This window comes from Saccostrea echinata, unplaced genomic scaffold (genome assembly GCF_033153115.1).
Source record: "Saccostrea echinata isolate AGI-Se365-2 ecotype Australia unplaced genomic scaffold, CSIRO_AGI_Sech_v1 ptg000014l, whole genome shotgun sequence".
Classification (NCBI taxonomy): domain Eukaryota; kingdom Metazoa; phylum Mollusca; class Bivalvia; order Ostreida; family Ostreidae; genus Saccostrea; species Saccostrea echinata.
Window position 1 is genome coordinate 5,135,238 of NW_026889763.1, and position 27,477 is coordinate 5,162,714.

The 27,477-nt window shown below is 34.1% G+C and overlaps 1 protein-coding gene and 1 long non-coding RNA gene across 3 annotated transcripts; one reads left to right on the top strand and one right to left on the bottom strand.

The window, feature by feature from the left end:
* Window positions 1–4,761: 4,761 nt before the first annotated feature.
* Window positions 4,762–17,135, bottom strand: LOC133186666 (uncharacterized). 2 transcript variants are annotated; one of them, XR_009721083.1, is made up of 3 exons: window positions 17,002–17,135; window positions 16,778–16,874; window positions 4,762–5,068 (listed from the first exon to the last, which is right to left on the bottom strand). It is a non-coding gene; the product is annotated as an uncharacterized LOC133186666 (long non-coding RNA). The 2 variants fall into 2 exon arrangements; XR_009721084.1 differs by having other exon boundaries at window positions 16,774–16,874.
* LOC133186665 (LIM domain-binding protein 2-like) lies at window positions 6,087–27,093 on the top strand. The gene is made up of 10 exons (XM_061321912.1): window positions 6,087–6,168; window positions 13,161–13,380; window positions 17,239–17,314; window positions 17,749–17,851; window positions 18,507–18,679; window positions 20,183–20,305; window positions 20,947–21,027; window positions 21,969–22,107; window positions 22,618–22,751; window positions 23,631–27,093. Exons 2-10 carry the CDS (start codon window positions 13,325–13,327, stop codon window positions 23,892–23,894), a joined length of 1,149 nt encoding a protein of 382 aa, XP_061177896.1. The 5' UTR covers window positions 6,087–6,168; window positions 13,161–13,324; the 3' UTR covers window positions 23,895–27,093.
* Window positions 27,094–27,477: the final 384 nt, after the last annotated feature.

Consider the following 27,477-nt stretch of genomic DNA (forward strand, 5'->3'; position numbering starts at 1 on the left):
GAAGTTCTATGCACAATTGCAAATTTTGAAGCTAATACGTTAAACGGAACTTAAGATATTAAAAATCAAATTTTTGACTTAAGTCTGTTCTCAGTTTATGGTTTTGGGCCCAGAACTAAATCTAAAACATGCATTGACTCAAAATTCTCAAAGACCTCATTTACTAAGGTAAACGCTCATTATTGACGAAAAAATCAAGAGTTTAAAAAAATGTTGGAATAAAATTAAGATTTTGAAAGATGAGCAATTATTTTATTTCTCATTTGTTCAAATTGTTAACCTACACAATATTTCATTTGCTGGCTTTTTTCGATCCTCAAAACTACCTAGCTGCGACTTCGAATTCAACAGATGGAACCACAAGTAAATTTAAACACAGTGAACGGAGGTTGTATAGACTGTTTTGTTGAAAAAAAGTAAAATGCAATACGTGTACTAAATTAAAAAAAATATTTTGAGGTCAGCCTTTGAAGACCTGTTTAATATGGATTTAAAGATATTAAGAATATGCTGAATTGTGCGACTTTTGACTTAAAAAACAATATGAGACGAGGTATGAGAATGATTTTTTTTTTTGGAAATATCGGTGTTTAATTTGAAAGAATCTTGTATAGAAAAAAAAGTGTAAATTACACCAATATTGATTTGAATGTCAACGAACAGTCATTCAAAAATGCTGGTCCTCCTACAATTTTAGACCAATTAATAATAATCTTGTGCAAACGTGGATTGAATCATGATACATAATTCTATTTACCAATGTTGAAATTAAAATTTATTGAAAAAGAACGGCATTTTTAAAATATCAAGTATTATATAATTGTATTTATCTGAATAGATCTCTGTAATAAATTTAGGACAAATGTTTCTCTTGAGGTACCCATGAACAATTATAATGTGCTTTACAAGCGTCATTTCATAACACTTCTTATTGTATCCTGTTTTTTTTTACTCCAACAAGACTGTTTACTTCTCATTGTGTACACCAATAGGGATTTTAATTTCACAATTTACCAAATTTAAAAGGCGTATTAAATATTGTCTGTTGCTTTTCTTGTGTGAAGAAAAAATCAATTTTGATGGATGAGGGAACATATGTGTATTGGTTTGTGAAAACGGTCTGCACAAAGCTTCCGTTAATTGGTATTGGAAACTGGCGAGAAAAAAATCGAAGGCTTTTGAGCAACTGCCATTTACACTATCGAAATTTGAAGTATGCTGGATATACACAGTGCCAGGATTCCTCTTATGTCACTCGATATTCTATATTTTGTGTTCTTTGCTTATGATACCAAAAGCATCCTAGAAGATTTATGGAACAACCACTGTCATTGGTAAACATACCGGTAGTCCATTTTCCCCTAGTTATATGATTTAGTATAACGATGGAGAACAAGGTTCATAAACAATGTCTTCAAAGAGTTGGTGGATTTCGACAACAGAAACGAAAAGCCGTTTTTGCGGTATTCCCTGTTGGTGACAGTAAAGCATGGATCTGCACCCGAGCGCCATCTTTAGAACTGATAGACCACCAAGGCAACACCCACAGGGTGGTCAAACTACCCTTTGTCACCGCCGTGTTTGGTGGGGTTTTGAATTCTAAACCCATTTTCGCGGGACTTTCAGAGCTCGTTCAAGTCGAAGAGAGCAATGAAATGACAATACTGGCCAAATTTACCGACTGTGACATTGAGCGAGCGCATGTGAGTTGTGGTAACATTTTTGTTATCTTAAAAGTCTGCGGTGGTCCCATCCCAGGATGGCGAGAACTTTTGAAGTTATCGTCTAAGGGGATCGTTTTACATTGTTTGAATGTTAACATTGAAGGCGATATGCTTCTTCAAAAACCACACCTAATCTCGTCCTTCAGTGACGGATCACTCTGTATTGTGGATAGAGGAATATTGAAAATAATGGACAAGGAAGGTAGCAGGATTCTGAAAGAATCACCATTACCCAGAGAAGACGACATCTGGAGCATATCTTGTGACAATTATAATAACATAATTCTAAGCTGTGGGTTACAAAGTCTCGTTAAAATTACTAATGTAGACGGAGAAACTTTACAGGCGTACAATATTAAGGAGATGGTAAATGACGGCATCATTTCTGTTTGGAGTGCGGTAGCAGACGATCACGATAGACTGTGGATTGTGACGTTCTCTGGTGACGTTCTGGTGGCAAACTACATTGACTAATGCAGAGATTTTTGATTGCAATGATTCCTAAATATGCAGTCTATATTTCTGAATAATTTTAAAAGCATTCCTTTGAATTGTTGACTTGTTTATAGTGCAGGAAAAGATAAATAAATGGATTTTTCTTACATTTTTTGACAGCATTATATACTACAGATCGACAATATCACGTACCATATGATGGAAATGTATATAAATATACATGTATATATCAAATGACTTTGTTATATTTTGCAATTATTGTATTAACATGTACTCGATAAGAGTCAGTACTAGTACCCCGGATCATGAAACAATAGTAGACTTGAATTAAATCTGTATCTTTTGATTATATGATGAATTCAAACAATTAAATTCCAAAATACAAATTGTAAATTGTAAAAGACTGCCTAGATCACCAAAAAGTCTCCATTGCAGTTTTTCAATAAAAATGGAACTCGTAAATATACTTACCTTGTCATTGGTCATTTGCAAAATTATTTTGTTAAAAAACATTCTGATTGTACACACAAGTACTCTGAAGTTGACATTAAAAAGATGCTTGAGTTTCTGATTCACAATATCTATGTGGTTTTTGGAGACCAGGTCTTCCAACAATCTATTGGAATTTCTATGGGTACCAATTGCGCCCCGTTATTATCCGACCTTTTTTTGTATTCATATGAAGCAGAATTTGTCCAAAATCTTGTACGTGAAAAGAAGAAAACACTTACTGTGGCGTTCAACTCGACATTTAGATATATCGACGACGTATTGTCAATTAACAATGGCTATTTTCATTCTTATGTCGATACGATATATCCTGGTGAACTTGAGATAAAAGATACCACAGAGTCTGACACATCTGTTTCATATTTGGATATTTTACTAGAAAAAGACGTTAATGGTAATCTAACAACCAAGCTTTATGATAAACGTGATGACTTTAACTTTTCAATCGTCAACTTCCCTTACTTATGCAGCAATATACCTTCATCACCTGCATACGGGGTATATATCTCTCAGTTGATTCGATACGCAAGAGCATGCTCTACGTATGTACAATTTCTAAAACGAGGTAAATTATTGACAAATAAGTTGATGAAACAAGAATATCAGCTGTCTCGTTTAAAGTCATCATTTCGTAAGTTCTTTGGTCGATACAATGACCTTGTCAGCAAATACAATTTATCATTGAGTCAAATGCTGACTGACGTTTTTCATACTAATTGTTAGGCCATTATTTACACACTGAATTGTCGACGGATTTTTCCGTTATTTCCCGATCATGACAAGGAGCACACGGCGGCTGTGACCGGTCGGCAGGGGATGCTCACTCCTCCATGGCACCTGATCCCACCTCTGATGTTTGGAGGTCCGTGTTTGCTCTACTCCTATTTTGTATTGTATAATGGACTTTTGAGCTTGAATACTGTTCGTTATCTCCATATATTTCATTCATAAGCATCTGAAGGTTGGTTGACTTCCATGTGCGGATCTAGAGGGGGTGGACCCCCTGGAATGTGTGGAGTAAATGAACTTAGTAAAGTAACTAAAAAATGTCCTGGACCCCAGAGAAAACATGGACCCCTGTTAAGTTGGATGGAAGAACCATTCATATAAAGTTTAAGAAATGAAGGAGAGTGCCCCCCCCCCCCCTCCCCGACACCACCACGAAATAGGTTTTTCACGTTTTGGGAAAAGAGTTTAGGTGTTCTTTTTTTCTGTCTGCGATGGAACACCCCCCTCCTCCTCCCCCCCCCCCCCCCCCCCGAAAAATTCCTGGATCCGCACCTGACTTCAGTCTATGTCTCGTGATCCTGGGGTCTGTTTTACAAAATGGCTTATGACTAAGAAAAAATATTGCATTATTTTTTGCAAACTATTTTGTTACTCATATTTAATTGGTCCTCATATCCAGAACCAGATTTCCCTATTGTGGGAATTTCTTTATGCATCACAAGACCTGACCCCAAGACCATAAACTGAGAGAAGACTTGGACAGTTTTGATTCAGAATATCTTTTTTTTTATTTTGCATACGTGTTGCATGTTTGTATAATATTTAAATACAAACACATAATTAAAAATTGTTTGATTATCAATAATTGTATTTCAGAATTGAGTGATATCCATTTGAAGTTTATTCTCACTTAATGGTCTGGAATAAGACCGTGACGAACCTTGTTATTATTATAGTATGGGGGATTTTTTTTATTTATGGAAAGAAAGGTTAAAAACGTCAAGCGCCTGTGGTCCGGGATTTTCGAATTTCAATTTCTTTTATTTAAAAATGTGGATAAAAGCGTTGCCATCTTAATTCCGTGGACGATAATTAAGAATTGGAACGATTTACTCTTTTTGTTCAAAGTGCCATAACTGAACCATAGGACTGCATATGAAAATCATATGAATATAATGCAATTTTTTTGCATGAGGAAGATAAAACATCCATGCACGATGTACGTGTACCTTGCGGTTTTCACGCAATTTGCATGAATGTCATGTAAAAAGAAATTTTGCATGATTTTCATGCAAAAAGGAACACAAGTTTCAAATTAAAACCATGCGAAAACAAGTTTTAAATATCAAATTTATTTTGCATGAACATTCACATTGATTTATTTCGATATTGCATGTGTATTTACTTAGTCAACGCAGCTAGATTCGATTAATTACGCATGATTATACAAAAAGCAAACTTTAGAATACTGTATTTAAATGCTAATGTCTTTTATTCTGGAATCACTAGTTACATAAAAACAGCAACTCATTTTTTTTTACACTGAAAGCTATAGCTAGTCACTGATCTTTTTCTGACTTCTTTGCTGAAGATCTCGTCTTGTAAGATTTCTCTATATAGATCCTTAAATATAGGTGCTGTTGAGAAATCTGAAAATATGAGTAAAAAATTAGCTGTAAATATAATCGACTTTTCAACATATCTGGTAATTTTTCAAGATTAAATTCTTTTCATTCAACGGTTAAAACAAAGTGATTTTGACCTTTAAGATGTTACCTTTGGTCAAGGTCATGAAAAATTTTTAAGTTAGGCTGCAGCAACAAAGTGAAGTTTAAATTCATTCAAATTAAAATGGCTCAAAAGTTTTAGTCTAGGTCTAAGCCTAAACTTAATTTCAATATTCAATTATTGTCCTGGTCAAGCTTTTATAGAGGGAAGAAGTTAGAAAAATAAATGGACAAATCAAATATAACGGTTTCCCCAATCTCTCTCCGAAACACAAAAACGAGTATCTAAATAGAAATGCTGTGTTAATAGTGCACTAAAATAGGTCTACGGTCTATTTACCCCCCAGCTAAAGAATTTAGAGGACAGGGTCATATTGAGCAAGGGATGGTAGAATACAACATATTATCCCATTCTCTGTCAGAAACACGAAAATGCTCATCTTAAAATAAATGTTGAGGTAATAGTGCACTAAAATATGTCTTCTGTCTATCCCAATCTAAAGAATTCAAAGGTCAAGGTCATATTGTTGAGTTCATGTTAGCATACAACATCTTACACATCAGCCATTTACACCGTCTGACTACGTTATCTTTTTTGACATTCGTTTTAGGTGATATACACCCCAGGCCAAATGCCATAAAGCAAAACATAGGACATCCTCACAATTTCCATGATTTCAGGGGTCCTGGGTCAGCACGTTGCCGTTTGACCCCAGTTATAGGTATTTTCTTTAATTTACTAAAATATCTTTAAACGATTTCTTCTCTGTTCAGTAATATTTTGTATCGTATATTTCCTCATTCTATTCTTTTCTTCAACAGGATGAGAAATTGACTTAATACTTTTCCGGGAAAAATAATGTTGGTCGTACAGAGTTTCTTAGTTCCCACAATTCCCAGTGGCAATTACCCGGAAGTTGTAATTATAGATCTTCTTTTGTACCAAATATTGTCAATAATTGATATATTTCTGTGAAGTTTATTGTGCTGAAGGTCTTTTCTCATCAAATTGTGTGGAACTGGTAAGTAAGTATTTGTGCAATAAGCACACGTGTAGCGAATTGGTACACAGTGCATTATCGGGCTATTGTTATAGGGCAACGTTGTGGCTGTGTTCGTTTGTAGCCTCGAGTCAAACTGTCTGTGGTTCACTGGAGGCAAATTTTTGTTTATAGAAAAAGATAATGACAAAATTTTCTTAATGATCCCAATTGTAGGGCCTGAAAGTTATATACTGCAAACCACAGCTATGAAATTGACCCCTCATCCCCAGTTTTACTTCAGAGACTGAAATCTATCTATACCTCTTCTCTACACTCCACATTATTTAGTGAAAATGGTTATGCCAACTTTGAAAACCAAGATCATTATGACCCTTTGAAATAAATTTTCGGGGTAAGGGAGAAATTTAAAAGGTTTAAAATGCATTCAGGTATAGCTTGTGGTAGCTACATTTTACCAGGTCTGGTACAATCACTAGATTCCTAGGTTGAATTACCTACGTAGCTTTATTTACCTACCTGAAGTAGCTTTATTTAGCTACTAAATCAAATTTATTTCTTAAATTTGCATTTATCTCAGGAAGTGCAGAAAATTGCACTTTGATGCAGTGATAATTTTCAACTTTGAACTCATCTGAAAACAATTCATGAAAAAATCACTCTTAGAGATGTGTCTTTTTCTGCGCAATTGCAATCAAAGTTCTAAAAGTTTTGGGGCTATATACAACTGTTAACTTGTGACCAAACAGTTACTTTCAGAATGAAATAACAAAGAAAACAAGTTTTGGTTAACATGAGCACAATGTGAAGTAATCAGACTTATCCATGCCTCACATTCAAACAACGGAAATACATCTTTTCCTTAAAAGTGTTCAAATGCAGCAATGTTAAAGGACAAGGTGCGATTGGTGCAAAATTCGGCCCCGTGTCAAAATTAAATAATATTCCTCAAAACTCTTTGAGAGAGTATATATTTTCCTGAAATTATCAATATATGCATGAACAAAGTTTTATTTTTGTTTTATATAAACGTAAAGGTAGCATAGTTTACGATAACGTTGCGATATTTTGACGTTGCTTTATGCGATGTCATGAACAAGAATTTAACGTCATGTTTAAAAACAAATCCAGCTTACATGTATATTTTATTATGTACGTTAATTAAATCTCATTTTCATAAACGTACATTTCAATGTATTGGTATACATGTGATAGCATATCATGCTTTCTAAATTATTTTTCATAATTAAAGACAAATCTTTAAATCAATCGGTATGGCTGGCTTTGAAATTTTTTGAATCATAAGGGAAAAAAAGGAGTGTACATGTACAGTACGGGTTATTGAACAGACAGCATGTTTTAATGATGCATGTTTTATACGTATTAAGCTACACATCTTCACAATGTCAAAGTTTCTCTTCAAACCTTTTTTAAATGGGAAGGATTTCACAAAACCTTGACATTGTGAAGATGTATAGGTTAATGCGTAGATGACCTACAATCTACTTGGTCTTTTAACGATGTTTAAGAGACTTTCACATTAATTCATCCCTGTGGTAGACAAGGAGCAAAAGGTACTACCTGGTTCATAGAGGATTTCGCAGAAAAGAAAAAAAAAATAATAGTACTTCACGGTAAAGAAGGATTTTTCGCGGAAAAGCAATGCCGGCTCGCGGAAAAAAAAGCGTAATTGAGGAATTTTCCTGTAATTTTTCCCAGAAAAGGGAGTGATGTGTTCCATACCAACTCAAAAAAAAAAAAAAAAAAAAAAGATCGACACCCAAAGGAGAAAATTTATTTAAAAAAAAGAAAACTAACCCAAACCTGAAAAACCTATTTTGAAAGGGGGGATGTCACTTTACCTTCCTACATATCTTACAAACTTTACAAAGTTTTCTTAACCCTTAACCCTTCATATTTTTGGTATTATACTATATGAATTTAATACAAGTGGTGGGTGTTAGGATGCGGATATCCCCCCCCCCCCCCCCTGCGGGTCCCTTACTACTTCCTCTAAGTAATCGATACCTTTATGACAACCTAAGGAAGCGTTGTTTTAAGGACGCTCTAAACACCAATTAGGAAAAAAAAAACATTTTGTAGACTTTGAGAACATTTTATCATATAAAGGTGTACATTATGAGCTAGTCTAATTATTTCAAGGATAATGTGCCTGCCTTAAATTATTTCCCCAGGAAAATTGTTCAAAGACAATCAAGTGTTAGTGAACAGATTTCACTGTTGTTTACTTATATTGGTAATCAATATGTAAATACTGTATTCAATTACATGTACTTTATCTTGGTCTAATATAATGTTAAGAATACCACAATTTAATACTGTGAACGTAAGTTAACCCTTGAAAGTAGATGGCCTTTTGTTCATAACAAACAGAAAGCAATATTAATTTTCTTGTGTTATTCGGGGGAAAAGAAGCAGACAGTACAGTTTTTTTTTTGAGTACATTTTTTTTAACATGTTTTATGGGGGGGGGGGGGGTGTCTATTCAATGGGACCTTTGATTACATGAAATATTTTTAGTTCCTGTATCACATATTGTAGGCGTAGAAATTAAAGCAAAATAGTTCCACATTCAGTCTATTGATAATTAATTAAATGTATATTTTCAAGATGACAAAAATTAAAACAGTAAAAAAAGGTGTCGTGGGAAAAGTATCATTATGTTCATCGTGGTGATGAAATTTCAAGTATAACTTTACCATTTACACATGTAAGGGGTAAGTTAAGATTTTTTGACATGAAATATTTTTCCAATTCGAATCAGCAGGGAAACTACGTGCCTGAATGTTACGTGTTGATAAATTGAGAGTATAAACAGGTTAAACAAACGACATGTACACAAGCAAAAAAAAAATATCTCAAACAAAAAGGGGGGGTCGCCCGGCACGCTGGTGCTGGATCCGCCTTTGAATACATATACGTACTAGATTGTTGATATTGATATCCTGGAAGTCATTATTTCAATAACCAGTAAGCATGGTGAGAACGACATTTTCTACAAAATCCAGCACCGTGGAATCCATTTCACAATAAATCCAATGCTCATTTATTAAATAAATCATTTTCTATGTTCTATGACACCCTGTTTATATTTTATTTTAATTTTTCCCTCCAGTTGAAATAATTAACAAGAATAAAATCAGCTACATTTTCTACGATCACTGCATTACATGTACGAGCCCCGTTCGAGAATATTTCACTTATGCATAGATATCAGTGGATATATACTTATCATTTCTTAGCAAAGATTAATATCTGTTTTAGTAAACAAGTCAGAATTTAAGTTTTGCATGTGCGCGCAGATTCGGATATTAATACAAAAGGATAACAAGCAAACGATGCGATTCTTGACAATCAAAGGGAAACACTTTTTTATCCTCAGTCATTCGTTACTTCTATATTATGTTTCTATATACAATTCATATCTATAGGTCTGTCGATCTACAGTAATATCCCCCATCCGATATCATCACTCAAGTAGTAATTTATACCCCCCCCCCAAGTTTATTGTTTTCTTTTTTTTTTTACATTATGTAAATATTACATCCAACCTTTATTTAATCGCTAATAAGTACATAAAATGCTATATATTACCCCCTTTTCAGTGTTTTTGACCATCTCGAGAAATGGATTTGACCAAAATACATTTATGCGATATATATGATTTTACGGGTATTTTTTATAGAACTCTTCAAAAAAGCTAACTGAAATCATTGATAAAACATTTATATTATCTTCGGAACTGATCTACATTGCACATATTTTATACTGAGAGGGGCATTGTTAAATCTATTGTAATATTTTGCCAATTTAATTGTCTTCTAACTTGGAAATTTAGCCTCTAATTTTCACTATAATAGCTCAGAAAACCATGTCCTTGTACATGTAAATGGTCCATTTTCCCAAAAGGCCAAATAGATCGGCGAAACCATTGTGACGTCAATTTTCAAAAATGACTTATATTTTTTGATAATGTTCAGCTTGCCATGAATATGGACACAGGCACTGGGTAATAAATAAACTAGATGTAAAATAATATTTTATACGACAAGTGTAAATACTGCATTTTTTTTTATGAACTGCTACATTTTTCAACCACCTAATGTCCAGATATAGTCGGACTCGGATCACTGTCACTTAGTTAGGGAGCGCGGAAGTAAGATGCTAAATGTATACTAATATACCAGTAGGCCCAACGCATCTAAATTCGAACAGCGTGTAAAGAATTAATACAGACCAGATCTTCATAACATTGATATAATGATTTCATCCTTTATATTAAAGGATTTTTAGCGATACGTGGCGAGGTATATTCTTAGATCTAGCAAAACACCGTCGAATGCACGTGTATTGCATGCTGTAAATGAACACATTTTTTAAAAATAAACATGGTCCGCACAATATCACCATCGTAATTCTTTGCCTATAAAATACTTTCAAATCGATGTTTCATTTGAGAAAATTTCAAAGTGGTGGTATAATGCGGACCTATCGAAAAATGCTTTTAAGTCCCTGATTTTTAACGAATTTTCCGGAAATACGCATTCCGTGCATGATTTGACCACGAATAAACAGTATACAGGGGACATGTTCTCAAAGTTTGGGTTTATTTTTTTAACAAGCACATATACAACCTTTATTTTCAATGTAAAGTTTTAATTCAGCGTAAACTTTAATTTTTAAAAATTCTTAGGGCCAAATATTATATCAAATGAACCTTGTTCTTTATCTCTGCTTTGAATAGCTTTTTAACTCTTTCAACCCTGAGTAACTTTTATCAAACAAGCCCTGGTACACTGAGTAACTTGGGCCATCACTGAACATTTCACCTTCCATTACAAAAAATACAATAACTTCTTTATTTCTTTGAACATTTTAATAAATGAGACATTATTAGAAAGGTGAGACATTTCTCTTTTAAATGATATCAAATTTTTTATATTCAAAATCATTTAGCATGTCAAAAGCACTAATAAAAATCATAATTATGTTTTATAACTGATCTTGTGTAATATTTTAATAAATTTGCTGCTATGAAGTTTCAAAATCAATTATGTTCTTTACAACGTTCAAAAGAGAAATTATTTCTGAGTAAAATGATATGCAATATGTCAGAATTTATTGAAAAATAAGTCCATAATAATAAATAAATAAAACGTGGTGTTTCGAGACATCAGGAGAAGTCTGGAGCGTCGAAAGCATGCTTTGTTTTGGAGCCTTCAAAGTCTGATTCCGAGTCGTTTCTCTGACTAGATTTCTCAACATTGTGAAAAACTCGTATTTTTGTTGTCTAGAGACGTCTTTAATGTCTAATTCCCTGATTTTATTAAAGTTTTCATCGTCAGAAAGATCGGACATTTTGTTGTTAACCGCCATTTTGCTTTCTTCGTCATTTTCTTTGAGATTCATCTAATTTTCCTTATTTTTCTGTGATTTTTGCCATGTGGTCCGCCATATTTATTAACGGATGTTTATATCCATATACCCATAATTCATAGCAAAAGTTCTTGTGCAGAGAATACTTTCTATTTCTAAGAATAAACGTTTACTTTCAGTTTTGTGTCTGAGACCGATGAATCGGTCTACCGTGTTCCAAGACGAAATTTTATCAGACTGTTGTATCGGTCTACAGTGTTGAAAGGGTTAAATAACCCCTAGAATAAATATTAGTAGACATTTACTTGCGACTCTTTGTCTTTTTAAAATAAAAAGCAAAATTGTGAAAAGTTGCCTAGAAATAGCTTAATAAAGCTACCTGAGGTAGCTAAATAAAGCTATGGTAGGTAATTCTAGCTACGTAGCTAAATGTACTTATTGTACTGGACCTGTTTACATTAACTTATTTGATGCTTAAAAATTGAAAATAAAAGGAATTATGTTTGTGGTGTTATTTACACATATCATATAGATTCCACCATCTAATGTTTATTGAAGGACATGAAATCCCTCCAGAACTGACCTCTGAAAGTTTTGTTTGAACCTTTTTCAAAACTTGTGCTTCACTGACCTTTTTATTACCATCTTCAACCTTTGTGGCAATTAAGGTCAAACTTAAGTAAATATTCTGACATGGAATATTATTAATTTGGACTTTGGGTTTTAGATTGTGCTAAAATTTTCATAGTTTGTGTTAAGGAAAGACGATACGTTCCTCAATAATATATAATTTTTTCTAAGACTTTTTCATTGAGGTATTGCTACTTTAACATGTTTACTCGCAAAAAATTGAGGTACCTTACCAGGCATTTGTGCAAGATACCAGAGGATGTTTTTCCTATAAAATCCTTTTGGAAAAAACTTAATTAGCCAATAACACATTTTTTGGTGTTTCAATTTTTTAAAGACAATTAGAAACCAGTTTAGAAATCAAAAGGTAATTAAAATTTTGAATATTTTCCACATAATTCGAAGGTAAACAAAACAGTCATTTGAGGAACGTATCGTCTGACCTTAAGGTATCCGACCCATATTAGGACCTTATTTTCTAACCTTAAATATCCATCCTGTATTAAATACTTTGAAATTAATTCAAAGCATTTTAGAGTAGTAAAGGATTTACCAAGAGAAATTTTCAAAAGTATAATTACCTAAGCAGTAATTAATTAATGAAGATTGCATTGATGATTGCACATATTGATACTAAAACATGAAGATTATGTCTACATGTACTGAGTATTCAGCCAATATATATCTGTTATACATTCAGATTCACTGAATCCGAGGCTAATGTGGGTCGGATACCTTAAGTATTTTTGGAAAGTTCATTTTGATGCAGAGGTATTTTTCAGGGGCATTTTTTTTATGTTTTTTTCAAAATTTATGTGTAAATCGATGCACATTTATGCATTTTTGTAAACATGAGTGACATTGGTTGATGTAAATTTGCATTGACTAAAGTTGCATTTTGTCTATCATGCCTTTATAGTGCTTTTACTCAAAGGCTTTGAGACCTGTTTTTGATTAAACGATACTTTCATTTTCCTTTAAAACAGGCCATGCTTTCTTTTACACACTAACTGACATTAATGTGAAAGTCCTCCAGTAGACAAAGCTAGTGATTGTGACATTGGAGTAGGAGCTGAGAATTGGGCTGTGCTATTGTGTTAGTTGAGGTTTCGCCACTCTGGACAGGGGCGGGGCATACCTGGGGCCAAGGATGCCCACCGGACAGCCTATGACTAGTCCCATGGTGGACAGGGAACATGGAGGAATGTAAGTATCAGGATTTACTGGTCATTATTTGCATTTCATTTATATCTGTTCATTTCAAAAGCACCCATGTCTTGATCAGTGCCTTTCTGTGTTATTTTTAAGTCGGAGAATTATGAGGGTCTTTCCCATGACTAAAGAATTCTCTTAACAATAACATCAAAACAATAAAATCTTTTACTAACTTGTTCATGTTGTAGAAAAATTTTATTTTTGATAGAATAAAACAAAGACATATCGATGATTTTGGAACTACCCAGCACTTTAAAGTGTTTCAACAAATTGAGGCTGGGGGGGGGGGGGGGGGGGGGGGAGGTATTAGGGCAAATAAAGTGCTTAGTATAATTGACTTGCAATCTTCCCATAACCTAAAACTAGAAGCTAGCTACTGTCAGCATGGTCAGATGTAATTTATTCTCTCACTCTGGTGTTTGACTTTCAATGTGAGGATAAGGTGATGAAATGTATAAATTGTATTAGTAAAAAAGAAAAGATTTAATTCTCAGTATTAGATTATTGAGGCATGCTTATGTAGGGTTGATTCAGGTTTGTTCACATCATGGATATGGCAAAGGTGACAAAGAGAGTCCAAATTCTCACAAACAAAATGTATAGAAAAAGTCTAAAAATCTGAAAATCTCAAGAATCACAAAGCAAGCATGTTCATGTACTGATGTAGTGTAGATTCAAGTAATCAAGTTGTTCAAACCAAACTTATTTGCAAACATTTTCATATACTGTATACAAGACATATAAGCTTGTTGAAATCAGTGTCCATTGGACATAATTGGGGTCACAAAGGGGGTCTATATAGTTTTACAATTTTTTTAGAAAATATCTTTGAATTTCTATTTTTAATGAAAGTGAATAACTAGATATCATTGAGGTGGTGAGGACCTCAATTAAGCAAAGGACATTAGGTTGAAAAGTACTTGTAAAGGACTGTGTTTGGACTTTGACCTAGACCTTTGATTACATTTTTTCCCATGGACATTCTTTGGATGAGGCATAAGGCAATTGGGTCAGTGGGAGAGGAAATATACTCATGATAAGGATTTCACACAGATATATGCTAAGACTTTGACGTCTGACTTAGAAACTTCATTCAGTTACTTCACACCATTAACCAGCACTCTAGGGAGAGTATGAGCCAGATAGGGCCCAGGGAAGAGAAAATAAGCTCTGGATAAGGATTTCACACAGAAATCTGCTTTGATGCTGACCTCTGACCTAGAAACTTTGTTCAAGGTCACTGCAAACTCTTAACCCACAAGCAAAGTATGGGTGAAGTATGGGCTAGATATATGGTCGAAGGCGAAGAAAATATTCTCTTTTTACAAAGATCTGCTATGGCCTTGACCTTGATCCAGGTCACTGCACATCCTATACTCCAGAAAATATATGGGTGAAGTTTGATAAGGCCTAGGGGCAAGGGGAGAGAAAAAAATCACTGGATAAATGTTTTACATAGAGGTGCTTTTGACCTGACCTTTCATCAAGAAAACTGGTTTAAGGTCACTGCACACCCTCTACCCACAGGCAATATATGGATGAAGTATAAGCAACATAAGGCCAAGGGGAGAGAAAAATACTTTCTGGACAAGTGATATTGGATGGACAGATGAGAGGATGGACAAATGAAGGGACAAATTGACAGACTGACAGACAGAGCAGAGCTCTGATAAATTATTGACTTATTTGGTGACTACAAATTATTGCATATTCACATTTTTGGGACCTAGAAAAAGTAAATCTCAATCCCAGTAATAAAGAAAGACTATTGCTCGCCCAAATCTTCTCAAAGAAAACTTGAACCTTGGCCATAACTTTTGAACAATAAGTTAATTAAAAAAATACCCTATCAACAAGTAATATATCATTTATCTAATAAAAACACCCATCTATTAGCATTTATGAAAAGGGGAATAACTCAATTTTCTAATTTAATTTGGAAAAGTAGAAAATTGAGTTATTCCCCTTTTCAAAATGTCAATAAAATTGAACAATGCAGCAGTTTTTGACCTGATGCGGCGGTGCTTGAGAAACTATTGATTAATTTTTTTTGGCCTTGGTGCTAGGGCTTTCATACTTCACATATGTAATCTTTGTAACAAGTCCTTCTCTTGGATACCAACAACTTTGACCCTTTGACCTTGACCTTGGAGTTTGACCTACTTTTAGAAAACTTTGACCTTGGACAGAACTTATAAACAGGTGGTGCTAGGGCTTTCATATTTAATATGTCTATTCCTTGTGACAAGACCTTCGTTTGGATTCAAACAGTTGTAATCCATTGACCCTGACCTTGGAGTTTGACCTACTTTTGAAAAACTTGAATCTTGGTCATAAATTTTGAACGATTGGTGCTTCGGCTTTCACATTTCATCTGTGTATTTCTTGGGAGAAGGCCATTCCTTGGGCACCATTAATTTTGACCATTTGACCTTGACCTTGATGTTTGACATACTTTTGGAAAAAAATTAACCTTTCCATATATATTCAGTGGTTGCTGCTAGGGCTTTCATATTTCACAGGTATATTCCTAGAGACAAGACCTTACTTTGGGTATCAACATAATTGATTTGCATTTGAGAAAGTTTAACCTTTGCTATAAGTTGCCATATGGGGGCATCAGTGTTTCACAAACACATCTTGTAATTTTGATGCAGTGATCAGATCTAAAGCAGGTGATGTGACCATGTCTCTATATGAGTGAAAAATTCTTGAATGGGACATTAAACAACATAGAATCAATCATCTATTATATTGTCCTGTTTACTGCATGCATTCACAGGAGGTTTGAGTAAGTTTTTACATGTACATAACATACTTCAATCTATTGTATGTACTACATGTAGTACCAATATATTGTTGTTTTCTCAACCTCCTGGCAAAATATTTAGTCACAGTAATAAATATAAAGTCAAAATATATGTGTTTATGCCTTGATTTTTAATATACTTGTATTATCTAAAAAAGTTTTTGTCAAAAAATATTTGTTGATGGTGACCAGAACTTTTGCAACCAATAATAATTTTAGGTCACCATTTAGTGATCCGATAGTAAGTGTGACTTGGAGCACTGTGTAGTTATTTTATTTTTTAATGAATGAAGTATTTTATAACATAAAATGAGTGTAAAAACAAAAATGCTGCAATGCTGACAACTTAAATTGCTTGAATGCCTCTGGTTAGAAAATTAATAAAAGAAAACCTCAGAAACTTAATTATTCTTTTAATCCTGGATGAAAATATATCAATAAACTTGATAAATAATCCACATGGAGCATTTGTGGAAAGATATTTTGAATATACTCAAATCTGGTCAGATTCATGCTGATTGCTTTTAAATGCATAAAAAGTTATATAAATCAGAATAATGCTTACAAGTTTATACATACCTCCACACAACTGAGAGATATTCCATCCATATTTTATCAGAATTATTTAACAGATGTACATATAAGACCATCAGAAATGTCAGCACTTCTTACATGCCTGAAATTTAATCTTAGACTGAGTCATTAGCTTTGTTTTTAAGTGTAAAATGCAGTATAATTAGATCATTGTCTGGACCAGTTAGACGAGGAATCTATAAGTATATATATATAAGTAACACACTCACCCAGTTGTAGGCTTCTAATCAAATTTTCTGCTGAAAACAAATTGAAAGTAATTACTCTTATCACGGGGCCTTTGAAGCACATTGTTTCAAATTTAAAAGAGATGGTAATCAGGCGATTAGTTTCAAATTACACCACCTTGGCATTGCTGCATTCTGATAGAGAGGGGGTTGTGTTAAGGCTTAGGATCACATAGTCATGGATTCTGTGTATTCTAACTTAATATCGGCTCTTTATAGGAGGCATACACCATATATGGGACAGCCTGACTACAGAATTCATGAGTTGAACAAACGACTACAGCAACGCAGTGAGGTATGTGTAGCTTTATATTGATATGAAAAGCTGATAAAGGCACAAGTAAAAAAAAAATTAAATTTCCTGTTCAAAGTCCAGGCAGTGTGTATGTAAATATATGTACTGCTTGAGTGTTGGATGCAAGTGTCAGAATGTACATAAGTATTGTACAAGATTAAATGAAAAATCTTAAGTACTGAAATACTGGTTATCTATTTCAAATATTTTCTGATTTATTTATGAATAATATGTTTATTTTAATATTTTAAATACATTTATTGCTGATTTTGTTTTAGATACATCTTTAACTGAATAGATATATTTATTTTTAGATACATTTATTAATGATGTATATTACTAGACCCCTATATTACTGATGTGTTTATTAACTGATAAGTAGACTTGTGAATTGTGATGATTACATTGATCAGAATTCTTTACTTCCTGTGTAGGAGAGTGACAATTTATGGTGGGATGCTTTTGCTACAGAGTTCTTTGAGGACGATGCTAGCCTGACCCTGTCCTTCTATCTAGAAGATGGACCAAAACGTTACAGTGAGTACAAAATCTCAGGGATTGGCCCTCATTTCAGCGGCTTTTTTAATTCCGCTTGTCATGCGGGATTGGAAAATTGATATTTATATAAAACCAAGTCAACATGTAGAAAAGAAATGCATTTTATGCTTTTTACTTGAACATATTTTGCATTTGTAAATTTAAAGCACTTACCATATCATGTTTACAGTTAAAGAAATTTATAGGAAGTTTTCAAAGAGAGTTATTGGTTGCACTACAGTAATAAATTTTGCTAATATTCTTACCAAAAATGAACAACATTGAGTAAACAGTGCTAATTCAAAACAAACTTTTGAGAGTATTCCTTTACAGATCTTGTACATTAATTTGTATACATTTTAGTATTAAAAAACACAAAGCCATTCAATCAGTATACAAGTTTGTTCTGGCTGAAGTCAAGCAGATGCTTGAAAATTACGTGCAGGGCCTAATAAGTAATAAATGGACTGATTTAATAAAGACAAAATGAATGTATGGAAGTTTGTTCCTTATTTTGTAATTTATTATTACAGGACTGGAGAATTGCAGTATATGTATATGTATATGTATGCAGTATATGTCTATATCAAGCTAATTAATTAAATGTAAATGATGGGCTTACTATCATTGACTAATTGTGAAAAATGTATTTCAGCCATCGGTCGTACCCTGGTACCTCGGTACTTTCGGAGTATATTTGAGGGAGGAGTAACTGATCTCTACTACATATTGAAACACTCCAAGGAATCATTTCACAACACGTCCATCACCCTGGACTGTGACCAAGCTACCATGATCACCCACCACGGAAAACCAATGTTCACAAAGGTACGAACTAAAGAAAGAAGAAATATTTTGTGTCAGCATGTGTTTATAGGTTTCAGTATTAACCTACCTTTTTGGAGGCAATACATTGTTATCTTCATTGGTATTGTCTCAGAATTATATTAAAATTGCAGGAAGTCAATGCTGTTACATTGAGCAATTCAAAAAGAAATATGTCCTAGATAGAAGGGAATTTTATTTAGGACATTTTTGTTAAATTCTGAAAATGAAATTGTTTGATTTTGTTCAAATGTTGCAAAAGGTTGACTTATTCCTACAGGTTGTTACAGAAGACAGACTTACACTAGGCTTAACATTTAATTAGGGCCCTGCAGGGATTTGCGGGTGCCCTATAGTAATCACTCTGTCTGTCTGTCTGTCTGTCTGTCTTTCTAGCTGTCTGTCTGTCTTTCTGTCTGTCATTCTTCCGTCCACAAATTTTCTGTTTTTTTCTAATAACTTTTTTTTAGGGTTGACCAATTAAGTTCAAATTTGGTATGTTGGTTGAATAGGCAGTAAGACATATTTTGATGCTAATTTTGGTTCTCTATGTCATCCAGTTTGGAGCTGGGGTGGTGGGGAATATTCCTTAACTTTATATAAGAGTGAATGGGCAAAGAGAGATAACTGCTGAGAATGTAACTATTGTAAACTATGAAAGGCTGCAATGAGTCTCTTGGGATTTATTAACTTTCCTCTTGAAGAAAATCCAAAGCATTTATCTTTATCTGCCACATTGAGATTAATTAACACCTCTGTCTGCAAATGAAGTTTGTTTTGAAGTTAAGGTCAATTCTGAATGATGTTTTAATTACATTCTCTGAAATGTGGATTTAAATAATGTTCATACTTTATTTTGGTAAAATACACAATGAGTTATGATTTTTTTGAATTCTAAAAACAAGATATATAGATAAAGATGTCATTTTTATTATTATTTTCTTTTTTCTTTCTTTTTTTCTACCTTATGTAAATTCAAGAATACTAATTATTTTAACAGGTATTTAGATAATAACCTCATTCTATCATTGCTGAAAAAGTTCTTATTGTAAACTTAAAAGAAAAGGTTGAGGTATATTTAATCCCGTGGGTTTGATTATCTTGCTGGTTTGCAGAATATTTTAGAGGGTTATCTTTCTGTCACTTTAAGATTAATTAACACCTTTGTCTGCAACTGATATTTGTTTTGAAGTTAAGGTCAAGCCTGTGTGATATTTGCATTCACTGAAGGCTGGTATTTTAGAAAACACATGCTTCATTCATTTTTAAATATACATTTAATTGAGTTATTATAGATGTGATGTTTTTTACTGCCTTATGTAAATACAAGGATACTATTTACAGATTGTTGGATATTTAGCAGTTGCTGTTGCTTATTCTTTATATATTTTGAAATTTTTTGGAATCAAGTAAAATTCTCATCCCCTAATCTGCACCCTTATATTTCTAACCCTCTGCGGGGCCCTTGCTGACTGGTCAGATTTCTAGTTGTTTCTTTATCTACAGGTTGTTACAGAAGGCAGACTTATATTGGAGTTTACATTTGATGATCTGATGAGAATAAGATCTTGGCACTTCCAAGTTCGTCAGCACCGAGAGTTAATACCTAGAAGTGTTATAGCCATGCAGGTAAATATCTCAGAAAAATAACGATATGAACACCTGAAGTAGTGAATCTCCCACTGGTTTGAGCAAAGTCTTGGATTTCGATACTTATGAGTAATGACGAGTAATCAAATTTAAAGATCACGCTATCACCCGTATCACTCAGTTTCTGGCTGGGCCAATACCAACCCATTTTGGTTCAATGTGTATAAATGATGAAAACTTTCAAGGCAAACTATTTGCTTGATTTTAACGTGAGTAATGAACTTTAAACCTCCACTAAAATTGTGAAGTTCATGATCCCTGGTATTACCCTGCTGCCTTCTCCTTGTAAACTGTCAGGTAAGTTCAGGACCTACAGACATGACAAGTATGATCAAAGCCATTAGGAGGAGTTCAGGGTCATTAAAAGTATGACATTTTTCTTGAGCTTATTAATTAGTAACAGAGTAACCTTAAAATATTGTTTCTGTCAAAAAAAAAAAAAAAAAATAAGAGCCATAAAATTTTAACAGAGTACCTTGTGAAATTATGATATGCTTATGATTAAAAGGTGACTTGGAAACTAGTGATTAAGCTAGGCTAGTGGGCCTTGTCTTTGAAAATGATACAAGGACTTGTACATTGGCAGTGTACGTTAAGAATTTCTAATTATGCTTTAACAGCAGGACCCTGCAATGGTTGAACAGATCTCCAAGAATATCACAAGGCAGGGGCTGACTAACTACACACTGAACTTTCTTAGGGTAAGTGTCAGAAGTCATTCAGATTTTACTTCTAAAAATACTGTAAATACAAGCATGTATGTGTTCAGATGTATTACTCTGATTTTCTGTATTTCACTTCTATTCATAAGTAAATTGACTTTAACTGTTGATTGTTAAATTCTATTCATAATTTGATGATCAAAGAGAACTGGATTAAAAATGAGATATTGACTGTTACCAGTTGATCTATGTTTGATGGGTTTTAAAGGAAGCTAGAATAATTATTGTTAAAGGAGTTTATATATATATATCATTCTGGATCAGTTCAATCCTGGCTCAAAATATTTTTTTTAAAATTTTAAACAACAGTACCTGTCAGGAGAATAGAGACTTGGTAAATAGTAATGAATTATCATGGTCAGAAATAAGAAACACTCGGCACACCTCGACCGATTCGTACCTCAACTAACCTCGGCTGTATCATGTAAACCTCCATTGAACTGGAGCTACTTTATACGCAATATGGCTGCGCCCTATAATTACACGTGCACAGTGTGCTGAATTCGATCCGTAAACAAACATGAGATTATGTAAAGATACTAGGTGCATGTTTCTTGGTAAGTGCTATTCTAAGTGTTACCTAAATGCTTTTGAAAATTTTTATCGTATGTCAGATGCATGTTTATAATCGTTTTCAAAGTGTTACGTTTTCCCTAAGTGGTAAACAGGCAGCCTTATCACAAATGTTAAGCGGAGACACATATCAAGTTTCCTCGTACAGCCGAGGTTTGATGAAGGTGACGGAATCAGCCGAGGTTTGCCGAATGAAATAAGAAAGATACATGTATGTGTATGTATTTCATGTCGTAGAAAGTCAGGAAAATATGCTTAAGTATTTCAGAAACATGTTTCAAAACAAAAAGCCATTCTTGGATTTCATAATTTGGACTTACTATTACATCATTTTTGTGATTTTTCAGTTATGTGTGATTCTGGAACCCATGCAGGAGTTGATGTCTCGTCATAAGGCGTATGGTTTGAATCCCAGGGACTGTCTCAAAACCACATTATTCCAAAAGTGGCAGCGTATGGTAGCACCCCCAGGAAAGGGTAAACCAGGTGAGGGTAGTTCCTGTAAAAGATCTTAAGAAAACTGGATCTTTGTGGTTTATCTATAAAGTGTTTAGTGGAGTATTTAGATATTGGTTATTTCTAAAGCTGTGTTTGAAAATATAGAACAGTTCGCTTATCATGAACACCATAAAAGAAAATGGATTTGATTGCATCAGCACTCTCCTTTTCCCAATAAATGCATATTACTGTACATGCTACTGAAAGTCAAGTGAAATATGTCAAGTTTATTTTTGAATAAGTTTGCTATGAACAAATTTATGTTCAGATGGCTGGAAGTATGAAGAGTTTCATGTATATCTAAAAATTATCAGAATTGATATACTGTCAAACTTTGTTATCTCTATGTCAGTGAGACTGAGATATCCAAAGTTTCGAGATATCCATGGTATTCGAGACACTGATGATTGAGATACTGAAGTTCAACTGTACATGTAATTCCAATTTCATGATTTTGTGAACTAAATTTAAAAGAAAATACTTGTAATGTATTTGTAGAAAATCCTAGACAGGCAGGAAAAAGAAGAAAGCGGAAAGCCTCTGCAGGTACAGGGGGTAGCATGAATCCAGGTGGAGGGGGTGGAAAAAAGAGGTCACCAGGCCCCCAGGGCATGCCACCATCAGCTCCAGGAGTAAGTACCAAGGCTTATACACAAAAATACTACATCTCTAGATTCCTGTCTGATTTGTACATCATTTATCTCAATGAATTTGTCTGCACTCCCTCTGGGAGTAAGTACCAAGGCTTGTACACAAAAATACTACATCTCTAGATTCCTGTCTGATTTGTACATCATTTATCTCAATGAATTTGTCTGCACTCCCTCCGGGAGTAAGTACCAAGGCTTATACACAAAAATACTACATCTCTAGATTCCTGTCTGATTTGTACATCATTTATCACAATGAATTTGTTTGCACTCCCTCTGTAAAGAAAAATCCTTTTCCAAAGAAAAATGGAAAAGTTTTGAACTTTTGATGCTTTCTTAAAATGTTCTAGGAAGGCAAAATAAAGAATGCAGGATCTCTCTTTCCTTCTCTCCTGAGGCTAGGGATGTATGGGGGTTTAAGCAAGGGAAAATTATATGTATTTAAAGCAAAAATTGATTCGAGGTCATTAGCCTCATGAGAAGGGCAGCATTTACTGAATCTGATGGGTGAGGTGAATAAAACTGAATATTGTTCTCTAACAGCAGCTTACTGATCAAATTGATCAGATAAAAGTTAATAATTGTTTCGTTTTCTTTTAATGGCCATGTAAAAAAGAGATACAAAAGTCAGATACATTAATTGTTATGCTATCATATTTTCATAATAAATGTTATTGGTCAAACTAGCAATTATAGACGATATCAGTATACATGTATATATACTGATGTTCTAAGTAAAGTGTATGTATCACTGGTGTACACGGTGAACATATTTTTTTCCCAGTTACCGGTAATGGGAATTTAGCTAATCAAAGTTGTGGATATTACACGTTCATGTAATTAAATTATTTCTTATTCCAGGATGTGATGGTAGTTGGTGAGCCCACTTTGATGGGCGGGGAATTCGGGGATGAAGACGAGAGACTGATCACCCGCCTAGAGAACAGTCAGTTTGAACCAAGCAACACTGAGGAGGATAGTAAAGACTTTCAAAACTCCCCAGCCCTCCAGCAGAGCCCCTGGAATCCGGACAAAAAGACCCCCACAGGGGGAAATAGTGGTGCTGGTACCCCAGGGGCTGTACCACCGACAAATTCAGAGGAGACAAAAGTCAAAGTGGAGTGATCTCCCTTGTGTGGAATTCTCCTGTCACTTTACGCACTTTAACAGCATGTCATACCATTATGTGAGAGTGTAATTAAAAAGGATGCTGTCATATGTTGCATTTTTAGCAACTTGAATTGTAACTGTTTGTTGTAATTTTATGTGTATATTATTACTGGATCAAATTTTCATAGGGACTTGTATTGTTTTTTTGAAACCAAATCCTATTACAAGTATTTTGAGGAACTGGATATAATGTACATATTGATAAAGTTTTAGGGCTAACAATAAGTATTGAAATTTAAAATGAAATTGATAAAAGATTTTGTGGTAAGAGGAAAATATGACATGTTTTCAAGAGACATTCACTGATGTAGGGAAAAACAGATATTCTTTTACATGTACCTATGAAATGTTTGGTGCTATCTAGCTGAGGCCCTGGACAGCTGTTTTCATCGATACTAAGCATTACTCAAAGACATCATCAGAGCTCAGCAACAGAATTGCAATATACTGTATTGTGCAGATAATTTCCATAACTCAATGTTTTTAGAACGATTTTATACAAGACTTCATAATATCTGAGAGAGACATTTTTAGCTCACCTGAGCTGAAAGCTCAAGTGAGCTTTTCTGATCACCCGTTGTCCGCCGTCAGTCCGTCTGTCCGTCTGTCCGTCCGTCTGTCCGTCCGTCTGTAAACTTTTCACATTTTCAACTTCTTCTCAAGAACCACTGGGCCAATTTTAACCAAACTTGGTACAAAGTATCCTTGGGGAAAGGGGAGTTTAAATTGTTAAAATAAAGGGCCAAGTCCTCTTACAAGGGGAGATAATCAAGAAAAGACAAAAATAGGGTGGGGTCATAAAAAAATCTTCTTCTCAAGAACCACTGGGCCAGAAAAGCTGAAACTTATATGGAAGCATCCTGGGATAGTGTAGATTCTAAATTGTTAAAATCATGACCCCCGGGGGTAGGGCGGGGCCACAATAGGGAATCCAAGTTTTACATTGAAATATATAGGAAAAATCTTTAAAAATCTTCTTCTCAAGAACCACTGGGCCAGAAAAGCTGAAACTTATGTGGAAGTATCCTGGGGTAGTGTAGATTCTAAATTGTTAAAATCATTACCCCCGGGGGTAGGGCGGGGCCACAATAGGAAATACAAGTTTTGCATTGAAATATATAGGAGAAATCTTTAAAAATCTTCTTTTCAAGAACCACTGAGCCAGAAAAGCTGAAACTTATGTGGAAGCATCCTGGGGTAGTGTAGATTCTAAATTGATAAAATCATGACCCCCGGGGGTAGGGCGGGGCCACAATAGGGAATCCAAATTTTACATTGAAATATATAGGAAAAATCTTTAAAAATTTCTTCTCAAGAACCAATGAGCCAGAAAAGCTGAAACTTATGTGGAAGTATCCTGGGGTAGTGTAGATTCTAAATTGTTAAAATCATTACCCCCGGGGGTAGGGCGGGGCCACAATAGGAAATACAAGTTTTGCATTGAAATAAAAAGGAGAAATCTTTAAAAATCTTCTTCTCAAGAACCACTGAGCCAGAAAAGCTGAAACTTATGTGGAAGCATCCTGGGGTAGTGTAGATTCTAAATTGTTAAAATCATGACCCCCTGGGGTAGGGCGGGGCCACAATAGGGAATCCAAATTTTACATTGAAATATATAGGAAAAATCTTTAAAAATCTTCTTCTCAAGAACCACTGGGCCAGAAAAGCTGAAACTTATGTGGAAGTATCCTGGGGTAGTGTAGATTCTAAATTGTTAAAATCATTACCCCCGGGGGTAGGGCGGGGCCACAATAGGAAATACAAGTTTTGCATTGAAATATATAGGAGAAATCTTTAAAAATCTTCTTCTCAAGAACCACTGAGCCAGAAAAGCTGAAACTTATGTGGAAGCATCCTGGGGTAGTGTAGATTCTAAATTGTTAAAATCATTACCCCCGGGGGTAGGGCGAGGCCACAATAGGGAATCCAAGTCTTACATTGAAATATATAGGAAAAATCTTTAAAAATCTTCTTTTCAAGAACCACTGAGCCAGAAAAGCTGAAACTTATGTGGAAACATCCTCAAGTAGTGTACACTCTAAATTGTTCAAATCAATTTTGGGGGGGGGGGGGCACAATAGGGAATCCCAAGTTTTACATTGAAATATATAGGAAAAATCTTTAAAAATCTTCTCAAGAACCACTGGACCAGAAAAACTGAAACTTATGTGGAAGCATCCTGGGGTAGTGTAGATTCTAAATTGTTCAAATTATGGCCCCTGGGGGTAGGGCGGGGCCACAATAGGTATTACAAGGGGGGAAGTCTGGTAATGAACAGCATGGCCAAAGTTACTCAGGTGAGCGATGTGGCCCATGGGCCTCTTGTTTTTTTCATATACATGTACATGTATGAAAGTTGATATTTATAGTACTACAGTACTTGAAGGGGAGGCAATAACTTGATAAAGGATAAAGCTCTGTAGAATCTCTATAGTGATAAAGCTCTATAGAATCTCTATAGTGATGTATGTGGTACCTGTAAAAGGCAGCTTCAATGTTTATCGTCAAACCACAGTACACGCATACTTCTCCATACGGTCAGACAAATGTTTGTCATTATATTTGTCTGAAGTATCTCTAGCCAAAGTTGTGTAATGTGGCAAGTTTTTATAAAAGATCATTGGAATGACTGCAATATTTTAAACTTTTTTTTTTTGTTTTTTAAATTTTTTTTCTGTAGCTAAGGAAAGAAATTCGTTTTTCTAAGGATGCAAAATGTAATTTTACTAGATTGTTGAAGATGTGTAGATAATTAAAATATATATTTAGTAATTATTGTATATTTAAGGCTGGTATTAAAGGTTTTGCTTTATTTTTTTCAGTTATGAAAATTTGCATTTTCTAGATATTTCCTGCTATTAGTGCTGTAGATAATTTATTTTACAGTCTTGCTGTAGACATTTTTACGGTTTTGCTGTAGATAATTTATTTTACACAGTCGTGTAATTCAATTTTTTTTATGATCCAAACACAGCAGTATATTTATTTTGAGAATTGAATATGTTACAAGATGATAACAAAGTCTTGAATGAATGGGAATTTCAGGCTAATTTTATTGTTGTGGATGTATATACATGTTTGTATCCTAGTGTAACACTCAGTGTACATAAAATCAATATTTATCATTTTATTTCAATAAAGATCTGAGACTGTGTGTGTATTTTTTAAACAACCTTTACCAAAAGTAAATCTTCTTAGTTTTTGAAAACTGAATTTATCAACAGTGTACCAAATATTAAAAATAAGAATTACACTGTACTAGTTTCTTGCTAAGGCTTAACATTTTTTTTTGAGATGGGTGTAAAATAATAGACATTAGGGTTTCAAATTGAAATATTAAAATGAAATATGTTCAGAATTGTCATAAATGTGGCCCCTAATCCTTATACTCTGTCCTGCCCTTAAAGTGGTTAGTCAACATGTATAACGTACATCATTCCGTCCTGTGATAATGCAGTTAGTAAGTCGACTTTATGGAGGGTGGAAGTGTCCTTGTAGAAGTTGAAATAAATTTGAATGATGGTCGATTAATTAATGA